Here is a 19,384-nt window from a genome sequence, read left to right on the forward strand (position 1 = left end):
CATCATCATCATCATCATCATTTTATTCTTGTGAAGTAGGTTAGGCTATGTGACAGCAACTTTGTAATGGCAACTTGATGAGTTTCATGGCTGAATGGGGAAGTCTGAACCCAGGTCTCATCTATCCAAAACACTATTTGTTACACCAAACCACAGTCTCCCCACAACACAGTAATAACATCTGAATAACATTATAAGCGTAGCAGGATTTTGTAGCCGGGTACAAAAGCCCGAGAGCATTCAAACTTTATAATACAAAACAATAAAGCCATCTATATAAAACTCTTACCTGTCTAAAGTTGTATCGGATCTATATCGGCTAAGCAAAGCTTTTTGATCATCCTTTTCATCGGTGCTCCTGACATTAAGAAAGATTAATTAATTATAGTAACTGAGGGTTAGTAATGACTTTAAAGAAAATTTTCAGTCACTAAAGTATCCAAATTAGATCTGTCAGATGATTAACCTCTGCAATTTAACAAATGATCTTTTGAGATAAGAAATAAATTGAAATATTCCAATATCGCAGTTGAGGTGATCATTTCAAGATACTTAATAAATATTTCGATTCTCTTGACTAAATTGAACAAAAAAAAAGTTGAGAAATTATCTTCGCACTTCCACAGAATCTAGTATCATGTAAATACATGGCAATATCCTCAATAGTCAATATCCTTTCACAGCTGTCTAATTATGTTACCTATCTCTTCAAAAATTTGTTGGAGTTATCACATATTACAAATCTATTTTCCATCTTCTGTTCTCATTTTTAAAAGCAGTGGATGAGAGGAGGTGGATGGGTAGATGCAGCACATTTTTAACTTGAAATGTAGAATTCTGTCACTAATATACCGGTATATAATTTGCAAGGGGAATATTGCATTGCAATCAAAGACATAGACTTTGCTGAACCAATAAAGCAAATTCTTCAGATGTTAGTCTCCAACTCCTATCTGTCCCAACCAGCATTGCCAGTGATCAGGACTGATGTGAGTTACAAAAACACCTAGAAGATCTCAAGTTTCTCAGCTCTGCTATAGGTTATTAATGAGAACAAACAACCATAGCCTGCATATATTTCCATAGGTGGGAAAAAGTGGAGGAAACTTATAGAGATTAATAGGCTACTGTACCTGTGTAAACCATCTTGTGATTTGTATTGATTAAGGACCACTCTGCCATAGTTTTCATCAGCGCTGCAATAAACCAAATATTTCATATTATTTTCATTTATATAGTGCCTATAAACTAATGATGTTGTCTGAAGGAAGTGTGTCAATGTAGGAAGAGGCTGACAAAGGGAAAATACTCAAGGGCCATACACTTTTCTACTGATTCTACTTCTAAATGTAGCATATATTGGTAATGTAATCAGATAAAAGCCCTGGGCAGCTGTTCAGATGCAGCTCCTCATTTTTACACAACAATTTATGAACGAGTGTGGATCCTTTCTGGTCCATAAATTGCTATAAACCTTTCACCAAGAGTGCGCGCGCGCACACACACACACACACACACACACACACACACACACACAGACTGAAGCTACAGCATATGAACATACACTCAGATTTTATATAGCTATCCATATGACTTCTTGGAAGTTATAATTCTGCAGCTAGAATGCACAAATTATGGAGCTATCGAGCTTTCTTGAGTTTCAAGTTATTAACGTAATACAAATAAATGAATTCTGTTGCCAGAGCACAAAAGATTGATTCTTATAATGGAGTTAAGGCTTTCATCTTGAGTTAAATATGGAAGGACCCAATGCCAACATGTGTGACAAAGTTCACATACTTTAATCATCAGACTTTGTTTGCTGAACTTTTCCCTTGCTCTACAGATAACTCTTCTGCAAAATACTGTTTGATTCCTTTCAGCTCTCACCTTCTGGCTATTATAAACTAGATCAGGAATAGACAAACTCGGCCCTCCAGATGTTTTGGGACTGCAACTCCCATCATCACTGGTCCTGTTAGCTAGGGATGGTGGGAGTTGTAGTCCCAAAATATCTGGAGGGCCGAGTTTGCCTATGCCTGAACTAGATGGCCATAAACCCTATGCTTCCATTATGAAAGCAAAACCAGTAATTTTTGAACTTTCAAAACTTGAGGGAACCCCTTCCAGTCAGATCTGTTGGTCAAAGGAGTGGTCATTTATAAATCTATTCCATCCCATTTTCACATTGATTTGCAAATTTGTGCTATCACAAAATACTCATTTAAATATGTATTATTTCAATCAATGCATTACAAAACATATACATGTGCAATTCCCCCCCTTTTGGTAATTTTTTTTGAGCTAAGAAACTTTGGAAAAGTGCAAAATCTGAAGGATAATTAGCTTCTAATCCATGTATTTGCCTGGGAGCTATGAATTAGGTCGGTTTGCTTAAAAACGAGTATGGAACAAAATTCTGTTCCAGATTTGAGAGATGACAAAGGTGATCATTTCAAGATATTTAATAAATATTTTGATTTTGACTAAATTTAGCAGTTGCGTCAAAGGATTAATTGTTGTTGTTGATTATAATATTGTAGCTGTAGTCTATATGTGCAGAGTAGAGAATTCTGGGAAGTGTATACTGTCCATAGTCAGTTCATGCAAGGTACTGGCCAGGATATTTGGACCTCACCATTACACTATGTTTACAGAGAATGTGCTTTAGAATATGGGTAGTTGTGAGCTAGCCGTCTTTCAGGTAAGCTTGTATGTCTGTACTGATCATTAAGGAATGCCTGGAGAATTTATGAGGCACCCCAGGGTTCCCCGGAACACAGTTTGAAATGCACAGAGTTAGACTCACCGTTGGATATGCAATCGATTGGATGTAACAGATGTTGACTGGACAAAGGAGACTTTACAGATGTATCCCAGGTCTCTTCTACTTTTACTGTTTCGTTTTAAGTGTTAAGTGCCCTGCCACTTGGAGTGAAACTCTGACATCTGCATGCCTTGGCAATATGCTACATACTACAAGCTTCCTCTAGAGCATTTTTCATCTTTCTATCTCTTGTGCTACCTGTGTTTAATTTAAACATCTCCTGCAGTACTTTGATCTTATACTTTGATCTGCAGCGCCTAGCCCTGGGAGAAGTTTTATTAAGATAACACATAAAACCACAGTGGCCTGCCTTCCATCCCTCCTCTCTCTGAAGCTGATGGCTGCATCAAGAGCTGCAAGCACAGGCAAGCCTCACAGAAGCAGCAAACTGGCTGCCCAACTACTGCAGCAGCCAACTCCTTTCTGTGTCATTTAGCAAGAACTTGTTGGTTTGGGGCAGGGATGGGCAACCAGTGACCAACATTCAGGAAAAGTGAGGACTGCAGTCCAAAAACATCTGGCAGGCCGCAGGTTCCCCATTCTTGGTCTAGGGCCAAGATCTGCTCTGGATCCATTCCAGTCCGGCTTCCGCGCTGGTCATGGGACCGAGACGGCTCTGGTCGCCCTAACAGATGATCTCCGCAGGCAGCTGGATCGAGGCGGGTCGGGGCTGCTGATTCTTCTAGACCTGTCAGCAGCCTTCGACATGGTCGATCACGAACTCCTGGACCGCCGCCTTGCCGACGTGGGGATACAGGGCACAGTCCTTCAATGGCTGCGCTCGTTTCTCTCCGGTCGGGGAGATCCATGCGACGGTCACCTCCAGACTGGATTATTGTAACTCGCTCTACGTGGGGCTGCCCTTGAGACTGACCCAGAAACTCCAGCGGGTGCAGAATGCCGCGGCGAGACTCCTTACGGGGTCTTCGCTGCGAGATCATATCCATCCGGTGCTGTACCAGCTGCACTGGCTCCCGGTGGAGTACAGGATCAGGTTTAAGGTGCTGGTTTTAACCTTTAAAGCCCTATACGGCCTAGGACCCTCGTACCTACGGGACCGCCTCTCCTGGTATGTCCCACAGAGAAATTTACGGTCTGCAAATAAAAACACCCTAAAGATCCCAGGCCTCAGAGAGGTTAGGCTGGCCTCAACTAGAGCCAGGGCCTTCTCGGCCGTGGCTCCAATCTGGTGGAACGCTCTGTCACAAGAGACTAGGGCCCTGCAGGACCTGACATCCTTCCGCAGGGCCTGCAAGACAGAGCTGTTCCACCAGGCCTTTTGTCAGGGCACAGCCTGACCCCCTCGTCTGGCAATCTGCACAAAACTTTGCTTGATGGTTGCCATTAATTTGATTTTAATTTGATTTAATTAATTTTATAATGAATGTTTTAGAATGTTGAACTATTTGATTGTTGTTAGCCGCCCTGAGCCCAGCTTCGGCTGGGGAGGGCGGGATATAAATAAAATTTATTATTATTATTATTATTATTATTATTATTATTATTATTATTATTATTCAAAGAGCCCATACAACCAAGGAAAAGGTGGGCTGGAAGACAAATTCATGGAGCATCAATCCAGTAGTGGTTATTAAACATCGTTGATCATTAGAAACTCCTTTTCAGAGGCAGGATGCCAAGGACTGGTTGGAAGCAGAGGAATGGTGGGAGGCACTGGCTGGGGAACAGCCAAGGTGTGATGGCCTGGGATTCGGACTTGGAGGCTGAACCCGAGGAATCCCAGCCTGCACAGGAGTCCCCGCCTCCAGAACCATAAGCCTGAAGGGTCCTCACCTGTGCTGGATCCTCAGGTGCGGGCACCAGCTGAGTCTGCTCTGGCTCCTGAGGTGATGGAGGACTCGTTGCCTGCAGGTGCTCCACTCGCAGCCCCGTCAGGAGAAGCTGAGGATGCCTCTGGGTCCGGTAACCCTCCAGCCTCTCCTGAGCTGCAGAGGCTCAGGGCAGAAAGGTGGAGGGAACTAAGTTCTCGCAGGAGGAGTGCTCGCCTCCAGGCCAGGAGAGGCAAGTCACCTGTGGACCGGGGCCACCCTATGCCCTAGGGCAGATAGAAGCCAGCCAGCCCCAGTCCCAGGTTGCGGGAGCAACATTGTTGGTAGCCCGTTCCTGCCTGCACCCTGTCCTGCTCTTCTGCCAGAGTTCCTGACCTCACCCGACTCCCTGCCTCGGACCCCGCTTCAGCTTTGATGGACAGCCTCCTCGACCTTGGACTGGACATGGACCTCACCGCACGGTTAACCCTCGGGACCAGCACACAAGGGAAGAAGGCTTCAGATTGGGGGTGGGATGATGGTGAATGATCAGAGGGAGAAGAGAGACTGGGAGGAGGAGATGTTGGAAGCCGAAGGGGTAACAGGTTTTAGTGAGCAGGGAGAATCTGCGGCAGAGAGGAGTGCAGAAGCAGAAACAGGAGAGGAGGGAAGTCAAGAGGCAGAGATGAGTCAGGCTGGTGAAGAAGCCAGGGTGTCTCCCACTCCTGCTGCGAAAAGCTCCCCTCCTCCCTGGTCTCCCAGGACCAGGAGAGGCATGAAGTAGGCGCAAAGGCAGGCATGCAGGTGCAGTCTCAAATTGCTTGGGGAAAACCCTGGACAGGAGGAGACTTAGGCAGCTGGGGGAAGGCAGAGTCCTTCAGTTTCCACAACTGCCTCATAGTGACAAGACCTACCGAGAAGAGTGGCTGTGCCTTTCGAGGACTACAAAACATGAAGTTTGTCCACGACAAGCCTCTTGGCAGGCCACAATACCAAGCTCCTGGGCCATGTTTGGATTAGCAGATCACAACAAGATAAAAGCCAAAATGTGTCTCTCCCCCCCCTTACTTTTCCTCCTCGGGTCTTTTCTTTATCCAGCTGTTATCTTGTAACAGAGTCCTCTTCTTGTTGACCTCATTAATAACTTGTTGTCTACTCTTCATTGCAATGGAAGCATTCTTCGTATCTATTAGTGCACAGGCAAGAAAATTAGAAATTGCATACCAAATGTAATTTTTGATCAAATATTTGCATTGTTCACTTTGCAGATTTCATTGATGTGTGCTATAGTTTCTAATAAAATATCTATCTTAAAATAGTAATTAAGAGAAGGAGTGTGAGACTTGGAAAGTTCCCAGATAAACCTCAAAGCTGAAATCAGGGTGGTAGACTATTGCCTGCATGTCACACAACTATTAACTATTTTGCTAGAAATACCTACAGTGCAACCCTGAACATTTCTACTGAGACACAAGCTCCATTGAGTTCAGTGAGATTTTCTACCAGGCAGGTTTGCATGGGATTAGAGCCTGCTGCATGTGAAATCTCTTGCCACACTATACCAGGGTTCGCCCTAAGGATGAAGTCCTATAGGCTTAGCATGTTGATCAACATCATGATGTTATCTTTCCAATGCATAATTAAAAACAACAACCAAATTTTCAGTAAACTTTTTTTTTCATTGTCTTCCTCCATAAATGCTTCCAAGCAGGGTAGAATTCAATGTCAAGCCATGACAAAATTATATCTGTGCAAGCATTTCGATTTTGCTAATGGGACTTTGCCCCTTTTCCTCCCCCTCCCATGCACTGTTCTGGGGGCTCTGCCAGCCCTCCCTTAGGACCAACTGGGGGAGCATGGGGGTGTGGGGAGAGGAAGAGGAAAGCCCCATGACACAAGTGGAAGTACTTGCACATGGCTTCCGCTTATGGGGCCCATTAGGCGAATCCCATCTAAAGTTCCATACAACATAATACAAAAATAAGAATCAATATAAAACTTTTTTAAAAAACCCCTATAAACACATCCCATCCAATATAAGAGGCCAACATATCTAAAACTCTCCAAATTCATCTTATTATTTACTGCAGGTCTACTCAGAAGTAAATCTCACTGAGTACAACGGAGCTTACTTCCAGTTAACTGTGTAAAAGGACTGTACTCAAAGTCTGTTCACACACTTGCCATATTCCTTGAAACCTCTCTGAGCTAGTTCCCCCGCCCCACCATAAGATTTTATTAAAGCTGTAATGAAAGCTAAACCTCTCTGAGTAGAAACATTTGCTTTCTTCCAGCTTGCAGCTCTGCACAAATGTACTGTTGTCAGCAAAAGCTCGATATTCAGTACATTTTATTGTATTTTATTGCTATGGCTAGTGGCTGATGCAAATAAAGATTCTTTTGCTTTTGCGTGATAGAACTTTTAAAAATGATTATATTGCATTTGTGAGGTGCTTCTGGCTGAATGGAAGATATTGACAGCACAATCTTATGCATTTTTGCTCAAAAATGTGTTCAGTGGGACTTCTAGATCCCTTGTAGAGGAGTAGCGGCAGCCATCTCAACTGATCTCAAGACCTGTTTGAAACTCAAACTGGGACATCATAGCATAACCAAAAAACAGACAAACAACAAGGGTTAATCAGCATGTAGTTAAATTTGAAGTACAGCTGACACAAAATGCAAAGGGCTGGAAGACGTTTTGCCAATCTGTTGGTTTGACATTTTAAAAAGAGGGGCTATGTTATTCCCCCCCAACCCCTTGACTAACTCAACAGAAGCAGAACAGAAAGAGTGCTAGCACATTACCACTTTTGTTAGGGGCTGATTTTCCTACAGTGAAGGTTGTCATTTTGTTCAGAGGTGTTTTCTTTATGGTGCACTGAAAGAAAGTAAAAATATGAGAGATTAAGTATGGGGTGGTGGGAGGGTGGGAGGAGACCCAATCTGGCAAAAGAGATAAATGGCAGGCTAAAATAATGAGCCCACAACTCTTCCTCAGCCTCACTTTCCAGATGCCAGCTTTCATATAACTGAACATAAGAAGAATCCTGATGGCTATTTAGCCAAGTATCCTGTTCCCCACAATGGCCAATTGGCCAATAGCCCTTTCCTGTTGTTGCTCCAAGCAGCTGATATTCAGTGAGATATTGTCTCTGATTCAAACCTGGAGTTACACATAGACATTTTGACTAGCCACAACCCAATACATCTCAAGCAAGGACCCAAGTCCTCACTTAAGCTGTCAGTTCACACAGGTCTCAAATACAAGAATATGAATGGGCTCTTTGCTTCTCTGAGATGTGGAGGAATGGGAGAGACTCCTTTTCAACAACATACAGAGCAGTCAGCTGCTGAAAGAGAGGTTTCGATATTGGCTTACTGACATTTCTTCTTCAGACAGGAGGCAGGAACGGCTGTCCACCCTCCTCAGCAGCTTCTGTTGTCATTTAAAGCTGGTATTACTTATTTGCTCTGCTTTACACTAGTCAGCAGAGACCCTCTGCTTTCCGATTCCTGACCACACAACTAAACAAGCACTTAGGAGCTTCTATGCCTTATGCATGACCACCGCTAACTAAAAGTCTGGTGGCAATTTTTAGAAAGGGAAAGAAGGGAACGAGCGAAAGTATCAAATTAAGTAAATAATGGTTGGCTTCAACGTCTCTCCAACTGGCTGGGTACATGTAAGTTTTGGTACTAATGACAAAACAAAACCAGTTTTTTAGATACAATAAATGACTGTGCCATAGAACAAGGACAAAAACAGGAGAAGAGAGAATATATTCAACGTAATCATTCACACACTGTGACTGCAACATTATTAAATTTAAAATCAAGTGCTACTTTCCACTTGGGCAGATGAGGCTCATTAACCTGGGAAGGTAGTGTTAAGTTGTGGGTGAACATATCAGACGACACAGTGATTCTTCAAACAGCTCTTGTTTATTCACAGGCCAGAGCAGAACTGAACTGAAGGGTTCAGCCAACCTGGTTATAATGAGCGCCACTACAAAAGCAGCAGTAACAACTTTCTGTAACATCCAATCATTGAACGTCACTTTCAATTCCTTATTTAAATATGAGGACCTGAGTGAAAACTATCTACAGTAGCCCCCTGCTGGCCCAGGGTGAGAACTTCAGTACATAACAGGTAGCCCACCTAGGAGAAGGCAAACTCTGATCCTAAACCTCTACAGTGGTACCTTGGTTTACGAACTTAATCCGTTCCGGAAGTCCGTTCTTAAACCAAAGCGTTCTTAAACCAAGGTGTGCTTTCCCATAGCAGCGGGGGACTCAATTTACAAATGGAACATACTCAACAGGAAGCGGAACATGTTCTGCTTCCAAGGCAAAGTTCACAAACCAAAACACCTACTTCCGGGTTTGCAGCATTCTTAATCCAAGTTGTTCATAAACTAAGCTGTTCTTAAACCAAGGTACCACTGTACTGCCTTGCAGGACATATTCGGTAGAAGAAACAGCTAAGGGGCAAACCCTACACAAATCTGGAGTCCCTAAGACAGTTGCATAGTGCCAAGTTCTCCACAGGAAACAAAGCAAATGCCAGTACAGTGGTACCTCGGGTTAAGTACTTAATTCGTTCCAGAGGTCTGTACTTAACCTGAAACTGTTCTTAACCTGAAGCACCAATTTAGCTAATGTGGCCTCCCGCTGCTGCCGGGCCACCAGAGCACGATTTCTGTTCTCATCCTGAAGCAAAGTTCTTAACCCGAGGTACTATTTCTGGGTTAGCGGAGTCTGTAACCTGAAGCATATGTAACCTGAAGCGTATGTAACCTGTGGTACCACTGTACACTGATCAGAAGGTGCCGCACAACACCATGTTTTACGCTCCATTCCCAGGGTGTCCTGCAGGAAGATAAAGGGGCACGAGAGATAGACTCTTCTACCAGTTCCAAGTGATTCTAGTTGATTCTTTTTTCAAAAGAAAGGAGAAAGTTTAAATCGTTTGCTATCACGAGTATTGTAACAACCGAGGCATTGAACAACAGGCCTGAACAATTGTGACTCGTCAAGCTGACTGCAGATCATCAACCTATGGGAGAACAATACATCTCCTGTTTTTAATGCTTGCTGGAGAATGTGATACCAAGGCTATTTCTGAGCATCCAGCAGCACCCCCAGGTCGGTAGGTAGCAACTGGCTTGGTGGATCACAGATTGTTCAGGCCCTTTCAAACAAGTATTTCATAAAGGACTCTGAAAACAGTATCAGACTGAGGCGAAAAACCTTGGTCCTGCCACACCTATTAATTCACACCTGTCTGCATAAGCTTCAGAATTCTACTTGTTGATCATGAAAATGTTAGCAACACCCTTGCCCTTTCAATTTATGTCAAATTCATTGGCAAAGTGCAACAGGCAGAACATATGACGGGAAGCTTTTCTTCTCACCCAACAACAACAAAAATGTTCAAGCCTTCTGTAAGAAATTGTTTTGAAATGCTCACTGGGCATTAAGCCAACACGGAGTATTTCCTAGTAACCACTCTTTTTATACTATCAGATAAGCTTTGTTGGGGACGGGGTGGGATAGTTGATTTTTGGCTTCAGGTTTATGTTGTTTCGGTAGCTACTGCCATTCCAAAGAACGGCTATACCAAAGTGTGCTTGATCAATTTAAAAGCAACAAGAAAGGGGCTGAATGCTCATTGTGGCTGCTTTTTATTTTTTCCATGCTATCTGAATTAGAGGAATTTTGTTTTTATAAGCATTCGACCCTGGCAAAGCTTTCATTGCAAGACTCCACCTTCACAGACTGTTGACACTCTTTGGTGTGCCAACATATAAATTAAAGGCTCCATGTTGCAAATTTGGACTTCATTTTGCATTTGCATTTCGCTTTTGGTGTTGAGGAGTCTCTTCCAGAATTGTGAATGCTGTCATGCCTGTGCTGTTGTTTAATATTTTTTTCCTGGGGAGCCAGTCCTTTAAAAATGATCACTCTGTGCTGCTTTTAAATGTTTGCAATGTGGTATTGTTGTGGTACACTACCCTGATATTTTATGAAGTCTCATTATGTAAATACTTTTCTAAAGGAAGGAAGGAAGGACATTCTTGTCAACTTTATAAACCTCCCAAAGCTATATCAAGTGTGTGAAGAGGCAAACGATCAGCTCCCACAACCCCAAATTCCCTCCCAAGTTATTGCTTTGCTTGCTCTGGACCACATTGCAAGTATTTTACTCACTTTTGCCCTGCTTTCAAACCTTTCTAGTATACAGGACATCTTAAACAATGCATGCTACCAATTTCAGTTTTCAAGCCAGCGTTTGGTATATAATTCCCCTTGACTTGTCTGGGTGTTTTAAAACAAATGGGGAGGGGTGAGGGAAGCAAAAATAATGACACCCTCCCCCCAATTGCTTTGATAATTTTAGTGACTAAAGTTGAAACAAACAAAAAACCCATTTCCTTCTCACTTGCTCTTATTTTAATTTCCCCAAAGGACACCCAACTAATATTTTTTCAGCATGCAGCTTGGAAATGCTGTAGTTACAGCCCCTCGGGCCAATATTCCTCTGAGCTCTAGCTCATGGTGGGATGATTTGAGATGAAACAATGCATATCTGCCAGATGTTTTGGGATGTTCAATTTACATTGCAATTTCCAAAGGGGGGGGGCTTCTGGGAAGGCTGGGGGAACAGTACAAATTGTGACTGCAACCTTGTGACCTGGCAACCCTGAGAGGGCAAGAAAGTAAATGGATGGGACGGTCTGGATTTTATATGCTGATTTGAATTTTTAGACCCCTAGAAGCAACAAATGCTTTTTCAAACAATGGAAAAAGTAGCTTGGAGCACATTTTGGAGTGTAAAACAAAAAGGCTGAAATAGAAGGGGTTAAGCGCCTCCCCTGCCCCACCTACTTTCCCACCACTGGGGTCTCCTTTTTCTCATGTACTACGTAATTTAAACATTTGGCTACAAGAAGTCAGAAAACCCACCCATTCTTTATCACAGACCAAAAGAAACTGGCACAGATCTACCGTATTTTTCACTCTATAAGACGCACCAGACCACAAGACGCACCTAGTTTTTGGAGGAGGAAAACAAGAAAAAAAATATTCTGAATCTCAGAAGCCAGAACAGCAAGAGGGATCGCTGCGCAGTGAAAGCAGCAATCCCTCTTGCTGTTCTGGCTTCTGGGATAGCTGCGCAGCCTGCATTCGCTCCATAAGGCGCACACACATTTCCCCTTACTTTTTAGGAGGGAAAAAGTGAGTCTTATAGAGCAAAAAATATGGTATTTGATAATACTGTGAGTTGTCTGGCTAGCTAAAGATAGGCTTTGATTTCACTGCAATAGATCTTGATTTGTTTTATCCACATTCGATAACTGTTATTTATGAGGCTATGGTCTCCTGCTTAGACATCTCATGGTTTAGCTCATTGCGCTCTGTAAGATTAAGTGCCCAAGTTCATTTATCCCTTTCTCTTCATCCCAAGCTGAGAGATCTTCTGCAGATGCGCTGTCTGATCGATCTACCGCATGTACACCAGTGACCACCGATTATTTGGCCGCTGCTTCACTTGTTTGTCGTACGCTGGTGAGTCATAGTTTCAGCATGCCCCAGGGTACTCACAATATGACAGCTCCGCAACAGGCACCCTTGTATCCGGCTGACAAACAAACATGAACCCAAAATAGCAAACAATCTTGGGTGGACTCCCATCTCCAGGTCATCGTGATGTGAATAAGCTTACAATACCAGCCCTCAACGGCTGAAAAAATGATGAAGGGCAGTTGCATTTTTGTGTTGCTGTCATGGGGTGTGTGTGTTTTAATCCACGCATTTTTAGTTTTGATAACTCCATCCTGTTTGGGCAAGGGAGTGTGGTAATTGGGCGTGGTGATTACTAAAGGAATGATGGCTTTGGGGGGAGGGAAATGAGCTGGCGTCAAGGAGGGATGCAAAAGGTATTTCACATGTGAGGAGCGCAAGTCTGGCTCCAAAATTGGAATGGATTCACAAGAAAAAGGCACGCAGGTGAAATAAGGACCCTGGCAAAGCTATGTTTACCATGCAGATGCTGCTGGAAATGGCCTCTGTGTAATAACTAATCTGTAGTCTGGCAGGAAAATTTAATAGGGTGACTACTTAAGCATGGGACATGGGTGGCACTGTGGGCTAAACCACAGAGCCTAGGACTTGCCGATCAGAAGGTCGGCGGTTCGAATCCCCGCAACGGGGTGAGCTCTTGTTGCTCAGTCCCTGCTTCTTCCAACCTAGCAGTTCGAAAGCACATCAAAGTGCAAGTAGATAAATAGGTACCGCTCCGGCGGGAAGGTAGACAGCATTTCCATGTGCTGCTCTGGTTTGCCAGAAGCGGCTTAGTCATGCTGGCCACATGACCCAGAAGCTGTACGTCGGCTCCCTCAGCCAATAAAGCGAGATGAGTGCTGCAACCCCAGAGTCGTCCGCAACTGGACCTTTACCTTTACCTTTATTTAAGCATAATAATAAAAAAGGAAAATGCATCACCTAAAAGAGGAGGGCAAATGAGGATTTGCATAATATTTGTGCATAAGAACCTCCTGGATCAGGCCAATGACCCATCTAGTCCAGTATCCTGATCTCAGTGACTGACCACATAAACATTACACGTGCTAGCTTGTACGTATTAGCAAACTCAGACATAATTCCTGTAATTTTTAAAAGAAATATAGTCTTGTCACATCCACAGCTCAGTGTTAGCTGCACCCACACTGTACATTTTAAGCCGTCTTATACCAGTTTGCTGGTTATATCTTTTCCCCAAAGAAACTATAATCCTTTAAGGGCGCTGGGAGCTGCTAGGAGACCCCTTGCACAAAACCAGAAAACTTCAAAGGTGGGTGCTGAGAGTTCACAATTGCCTGAGACTGTGTATTATTTTGTTTCACACTTCCGGGGTGGAGAATTTTTGGTTATTTTTCTGAATGCATGCCCTGTTGGTCTTAATCAGCATAATATCATCAACAAATTAGAAGGTGGGAACAAACACAATAGGGAATTCCTATGCGCATTAATGGACAACATCAAAGTTGTTCTTCATATACAAATTCAAATGCACTGAGGGGTGGAGTACTCCAGTCTAATTCGAATGGGGGGAAATGAATCAACAGCTAAATAATGCTCAAATGTGGAAAAGATATTAATACTGTATAAGTACTGTAGTTCCTAGGTAAGCTCAATTGTGCCTCAGATCTTTTTAGCTGCTCCTACAACACACCCCTGTCCTTATGCTCTTGTTCCTATGTGATTAGACTAAGCAAGGGCCCTACTCTGCCCCTTCACAGCTCCAGACAGGACTTCTCCTTTTAGCCAACAAGGCTTTCACTATCCTCAAGTTCTGGCTGCTGTCCAGCTACCATACATGATGGACCACATTGTACCAAGTTGATTTCCCAAAGTGTACCTCAGCTGTCTACGTGAACTAAATAGCCAGGCTCCTGGGGAGGGAGAGGCAGGCGTGTGAACAGTTGCTAATGCTGGGTTGTAAACTTCATGCTCCTTGTTCTTTATCGCAGGTCTACAAAGAATCTCACCCTGGCCTAATTCTCCCATCTTTATTTTACCTATTATCCTGTGACTCCACAAGATTTAATTTCTCGCTTTGCCTCAGGCTCCAGAATCCACGCCTTAACAAATTAAGGATAGTTTCCTGTAGCACTGAGAAAAGAACTTTTCTTTCAAAATTGTGGTGGATGACAAAATCACCACACACACAAAATAGGGGTTAATTGAAGGGGGCAACATTTAAAAACAAACAAAAAAGAGGTTGACTATAGAGTAGACAATTAGCAACATTAGAGCTGCCTTTCTTTTATCCCTGCTGAAACTTGTGGAGATTCTAAGTTCTCAGTATTCAAAATAATAATAATAATTGCTACTGTCCCACAATAAGTCAGCTCAGCCCAGATCTGTTGTAAGGAAAAAATACTGTCAAAATCCTTGGTCCTTTTGGTTCACTCAGGCACAATTCTCCTGCTTCTATCAGCTCCCAGCTCATCCCTTCTGCTGACTGCTCCTCAGTGTCCAGGCTCTGGGCTCTAAGGTGAAGTCTTCAGAACCCTCCCTGGTGGGGGCTCTTGGGAGGAAGGCTCCCATCACTCTTCTTCATCAAGCCAGTCCCTGACATGCTTCACATGTGCCAGGACAAAGAGAAGAGCCCAGTTATGGACCACCAGAGCTGGAACGACCTTCACAGTGATGCTCTAGGTGCTGCCCTCTGTGAGAAAGAGAACAAATGGCTTGTGGGTGAATGGTGTGCGCTCTTGGCTGCATGCCTGCATGTGTGTGACATTTGTGTAAATGGATGAGAGAGGACAAGACAATGGGTGGATGAATGGGAATAATGCTGGTGTTGAGTGTATGTGGGTGGGTGGATGGATGGATGGATGGATGGATGGATGGGAGATGTTTGTGTGGGAGAAGGAGAATGAATGTATGAAGAAGAAGAAGAAGAAGAAGAAGAAGAAGAAGAAGAAAGAGAGAGAGAGAGAGAGAGAGAGAGAGAAAGGGGTTGCACCCTCAAGGAAATGCATCCATTAACTTCAAAAAGATTACTCACCCCTGCTCTAATGCCTACCCTCCAACATTTCTCCGATGAAAATAGGGATGTCCTATTCCATTAATAATAATAATAATAATAATAATAATAATAATAATAATAATAATTTTTATTATTTATACCACGTCCATCTGACTAGGTTGCCCCAGTCACTCTGGGCAGCTCCCAACATATAACAAAACTTTTTAAAAAATAAACATTTTAAACTTCCTTATACAGGTCTGCCTTCAAATGGCTCAGGGTTCAGATATCTTCATACCCTCCAACATTTCTCCAATGAAAATAGGGATGTCCTAAGGAAAAGCATGACATTCTGGGATCAAATCAGAAACTGGTACATTTTCTGTAAATTTGGGACTGTCCCTGGAAAGCAGGGATACTTGGAGGGTTGCTAATGCAGTTTTTAGGATAGCACGCTGAAAGTACTTTGTAAAGTACTTTGTAAAGTATATAGAATGTCAAAGCTTTTGTAAAACAGATTTAAAACAGGTGAAAGTCACTGGCAGCAGGATCCCCTAAACAAGCATAATCTGATCCTTTTACATAGCGGAAATCATAATAATAGCCATTCTAACTACTGGCGTTTTAAGAAGGGCATCTTCACACTTTCAAACGCTGAGGCAATCATTTAAGCCATGTCAATGCCTCATGCAGCAAACAATACGTAATACACTGATGTATGCACATCTTTAGATAACCAGGAATAAAGATCTGGTCAAAAGGAACTAGGCAGTGGCACCCGAGTCTATGGGGAGCACTTAAATCGGGTTTATCCATTACTGTAAATGCCCCCAGCTTGCAATGCAGCAGATAGAAGAATCAACCACAGAAAGGTTTACACCACTTCAAGAGCTCTGGTTTGCCAGCAACCGTGTTCTGTAGTAGCTTAATGAGCATAGTAGTTAATACTATGGGAGCCAAAACACTGTTTATGCAGAACAGTTAAGTAGAGGGAAGAGAAACAAAACCTTCTCAGCCAAAAGTTTCTCAGCGTAACCATAAAGACAGTTAGGGTCTCCTTTGCATTGGTGTGTTAAAAGCTGAATTCAGCTCATCATGGTGGTGGGCAAATAGTCATGAAACTAAATAACCATCTGCTGTATCTCTGGACTTCCTTCCTCAAGCCGACTGTTGTGCTAGATAGTCTACAAAAGAACCCTCCAACTCTATGGTTAAATGAATCTGGGCCACCTATAGTAATCAGAGGCATGTGTAGTGACAGGTTGTAGTGACTCTGAGAACAGGTCTTCAGGGCACACAGTTAATTAGATTAGGCCAAAATGGCAGCTAACTACATGCATGTTTTAGAGACCAAACTGATCATCAGGCTTCAATCTCATCTCACAAGTTTCACACCCGAAATAGCATTTTTGCAGGCAGACATGTATTCTGTTTTGCACATAAGGAATGACGTATTTAGTAAAATATGATCATCATTATCTCAGTCATGGGAGATTACAAATACAAAAGAGAAGGTTTAACGACCCAGTACAAAAGTGTAATGCTGAAATCACTTGTCTATTCATAGCAAAGCAAGCTTCTGGAACTGGTTTTACAGGATCTGGGTGGAGAGGATTCTGCCTTGAAAGAAATTAATCTTTAAAATTGTACATAGCCTGAAATCAGCTAGTTAAAGATGACAAAATTTTGATTTGTGTGAATTTGTTTTCCTTCAAACACTCCTGTGCTTCAAATGTAAATTGTTTCTGCATGGTGGAACATTTTGTACAACTTGAAACTTATTTCTTTGTTATTTTGAAGAAAACAAAGCAAAACACCTTCCTCCAAAGATCTGCTACATACTTGCAATAAAGCAGAACTTTTAATCCCTGCCATCCACCCAATTTATTTCATACTTTGTTTTTGAAGACATGTCTGATTTCTATGTTCCTTCCTATGAAAGGAATGTACTGGTACATTTCCACCACAATGCACATAAGATTAACGTGCGTAAAATGCTACTCCTTCCACCATCTTCCACGTGTAAAAATAGATAAAAAGATTAAGCTGTTTTCCTTCCAGGGTGAGTGCACACTAGAGTTATCATTTAAGCAAACAACTACAAATTAGAGAATCGTTTGAACAAGCAAGTTTTCAAAACTCTAAAGCGATTTTGACACCCCAGCTTTTGTGTAGCCTTCAGAGGTTCCATCAGATTATACAGAGGTCTATGAAGCAGGAATGTGGTAGAAGAAGAATAAAACCAATCCTCAAAACTGAAGTTGGCTGCTGTAAGTCCAAACTCACTAGAAGAGCTTGGCCTGTAGCAATTCCCAGAATGTATTAAAATCCATGCTTACCTCTTCAAACCATGAATGAAAAGGTCCAGAACCCGGCACCCAGTGGTCTCTGTTACGCAGTTCAGTTTACAGAAGAGCAGGATCGTCCTCCATCTGAGAGTCTTAACAGCTTGGAGGCTTCTCTACCAGAGGCTGACTCATTCAGGGAGGAGAAAGGAGGTGCAGAAGAGGGAGTTCACCTTGCACAAATACCAGTTCAGTTAAAATCCACTGGCATATTTTTGTACTCTAGTCTCTGCTAAATTCTCTCCTGTGATGCAGAGACAGATCGCAACAGACAGCAAAAAACATACAGGTTGCTAACGATAACAATACATTTTTGTTACAAGGTGCCTAATCCCATAAAAAACAACGAGCCAGTTGTCACTGTGCAATAGACCTATCACTTTAGTTGGAAGTTGAATGTATATATTTTTTTTAAAAAAACAAAAAACCCTGCCAAGCATGTAAGGAATCTTCAGGGCAGTAACCTGAGAAATTTACACACTGCAGTCCTATGTCTATTGGCTGAAGAATTTCAGTCGTTTTGCTGAAGCCTTCTTAGAAGCTGGCGTTGTAGGAACTCCAGAAGAAAACTTGCTCTGCTCTGGAAAATCAGGTTTAGCTATTAAGCAATCTGAAGTATAACCAAATAAAAGGGCTACAATTGCTGTTTGTATGGAAACAGATACTTTTATTTATGCACTTGCTCTCCAAGGATGTAATTCTAATTCATGAAGAAGGTGGGCACCCCATAGAGGATGTGAGGCAACCAACATATGATGTCAGATTATGCGCTATCATTCAGCATTAAACACCCATGCCAAGAGGTGAGCCAAACAAATATATAGCAAAATAATGATTTTTTAAAAAAAATCTAAGGCATTCTGGAGCCTGCTGTGAGGTACAGTCATACCTCAGGTTACAGGCGTTTCAGGTTACAGGCGCTTCGGGTTACTTCCGGGTTTCGGCAGTCATGCATGCGCAGAAGTGCTAAATCGCATTTTGCGCAGAAGTGCCGAATCGCAACCCGTGCATGCGCAGACGCGCCACTGCGGGTTGCGAACACTGTGGGTTGCGAACGTGCATCCCACACGGATCACGTTCGCAACCCGAGCGTCCACTGTATTTAATGTTGCATATATCTCTTTTGATTAAAAAAATCCTCAAAGTTACGGTAATTCCTGATTTTTTAATTGTTTTTCCGTTAACCTAACATAAGTAAGGGGTTACAGTGAGGGGGGAAAGTATTTGACCCCCTGCTAAATTTTCCCGTTTGCCCTCTGAGAAAGAAATGACCAGTCCATAATTTTAATGGTAGGTTTATTGTAGCTGTGAGAGACAGAATAACAACAGGAAAAACCCCTGCTTACTTTTTTCTGCCATGACTGTTCTCAAAACAATTACTTCAGTTCAACCAACTTCAAGGTCAGAGCTACCAACTCTTATTTCTTTCCCTCCGGAGAGCTCGGTACTGGAAAATTTCACTTCCAAGCCCACCAGCTATGTCTCACTAACTCCCAAAATTTACAGCGTTTATACACAAAACAATTCAAAAACTATATATGCACAAGGTTAGAAATATCTCACCCAGGAAAGAAGCAAGGAAAAAGGAGAAAAAGAAAAAGAAAAAGAAGAAGGAATTTGACTGTTAAATAGCTTTAGCATCTAACTCTCCTTCTGCATTGGAGACCTGTTCTGGCATCTACAAATAATAGTGGTAACGCGGGTGGCCCTGTGGGTTAAACCACAGAGCCTAGGGCTTGCCGATCAGAAGGTTGGCTGTTCAAATCCCCGCGATGGGGTGAGCTCCCGTTGCTCTCTCCCTGCTCCTGCTCCTGCCAACCTAGCAGTTCGAAAGCACGTCAAAGTGCAAGTAGATCAATAGGTACCACTCCGGCAGGAAGGTAAACAGTGTTTCCGTGCGCTG

The 19,384-nt window shown here is 42.8% G+C and overlaps 1 protein-coding gene across 6 annotated transcripts in view; it reads right to left on the reverse strand.

Moving 5' to 3' along the window:
* Positions 1 to 17,664, reverse strand: part of SCEL (sciellin) — a 57,105-nt gene extending 39,441 nt beyond the window's left edge. For 2 of the 6 annotated variants that reach the window (XM_082218737.1, XM_082218740.1), the window contains exons 1-5: positions 17,476 to 17,662; positions 7,405 to 7,477; positions 5,665 to 5,782; positions 1,134 to 1,196; positions 290 to 358 (exon numbers count right to left, since the gene is read on the reverse strand). In XM_082218737.1, coding sequence (XP_082074863.1) covers positions 290 to 358; positions 1,134 to 1,196; positions 5,665 to 5,782; positions 7,405 to 7,447 — 293 coding nt within the window. In that variant the 5' untranslated portion in view covers positions 7,448 to 7,477; positions 17,476 to 17,662. Of the gene's footprint in view, positions 1 to 289; positions 359 to 1,133; positions 1,197 to 5,664; positions 5,783 to 7,404; positions 7,478 to 17,475 lie in introns of all 6 variants that reach the window. The other 4 variants (XM_082218736.1, XM_082218739.1, XM_082218735.1 and 1 more) reach the window with 4 other exon arrangements.
* Between the last annotated feature and the right edge of the window lie 1,720 nt (positions 17,665 to 19,384).

Source organism: Podarcis vaucheri (assembly GCF_965113315.1).
Source record: "Podarcis vaucheri genome assembly, chromosome: 4".
Lineage (NCBI taxonomy): Eukaryota > Metazoa > Chordata > Lepidosauria > Squamata > Lacertidae > Podarcis > Podarcis vaucheri.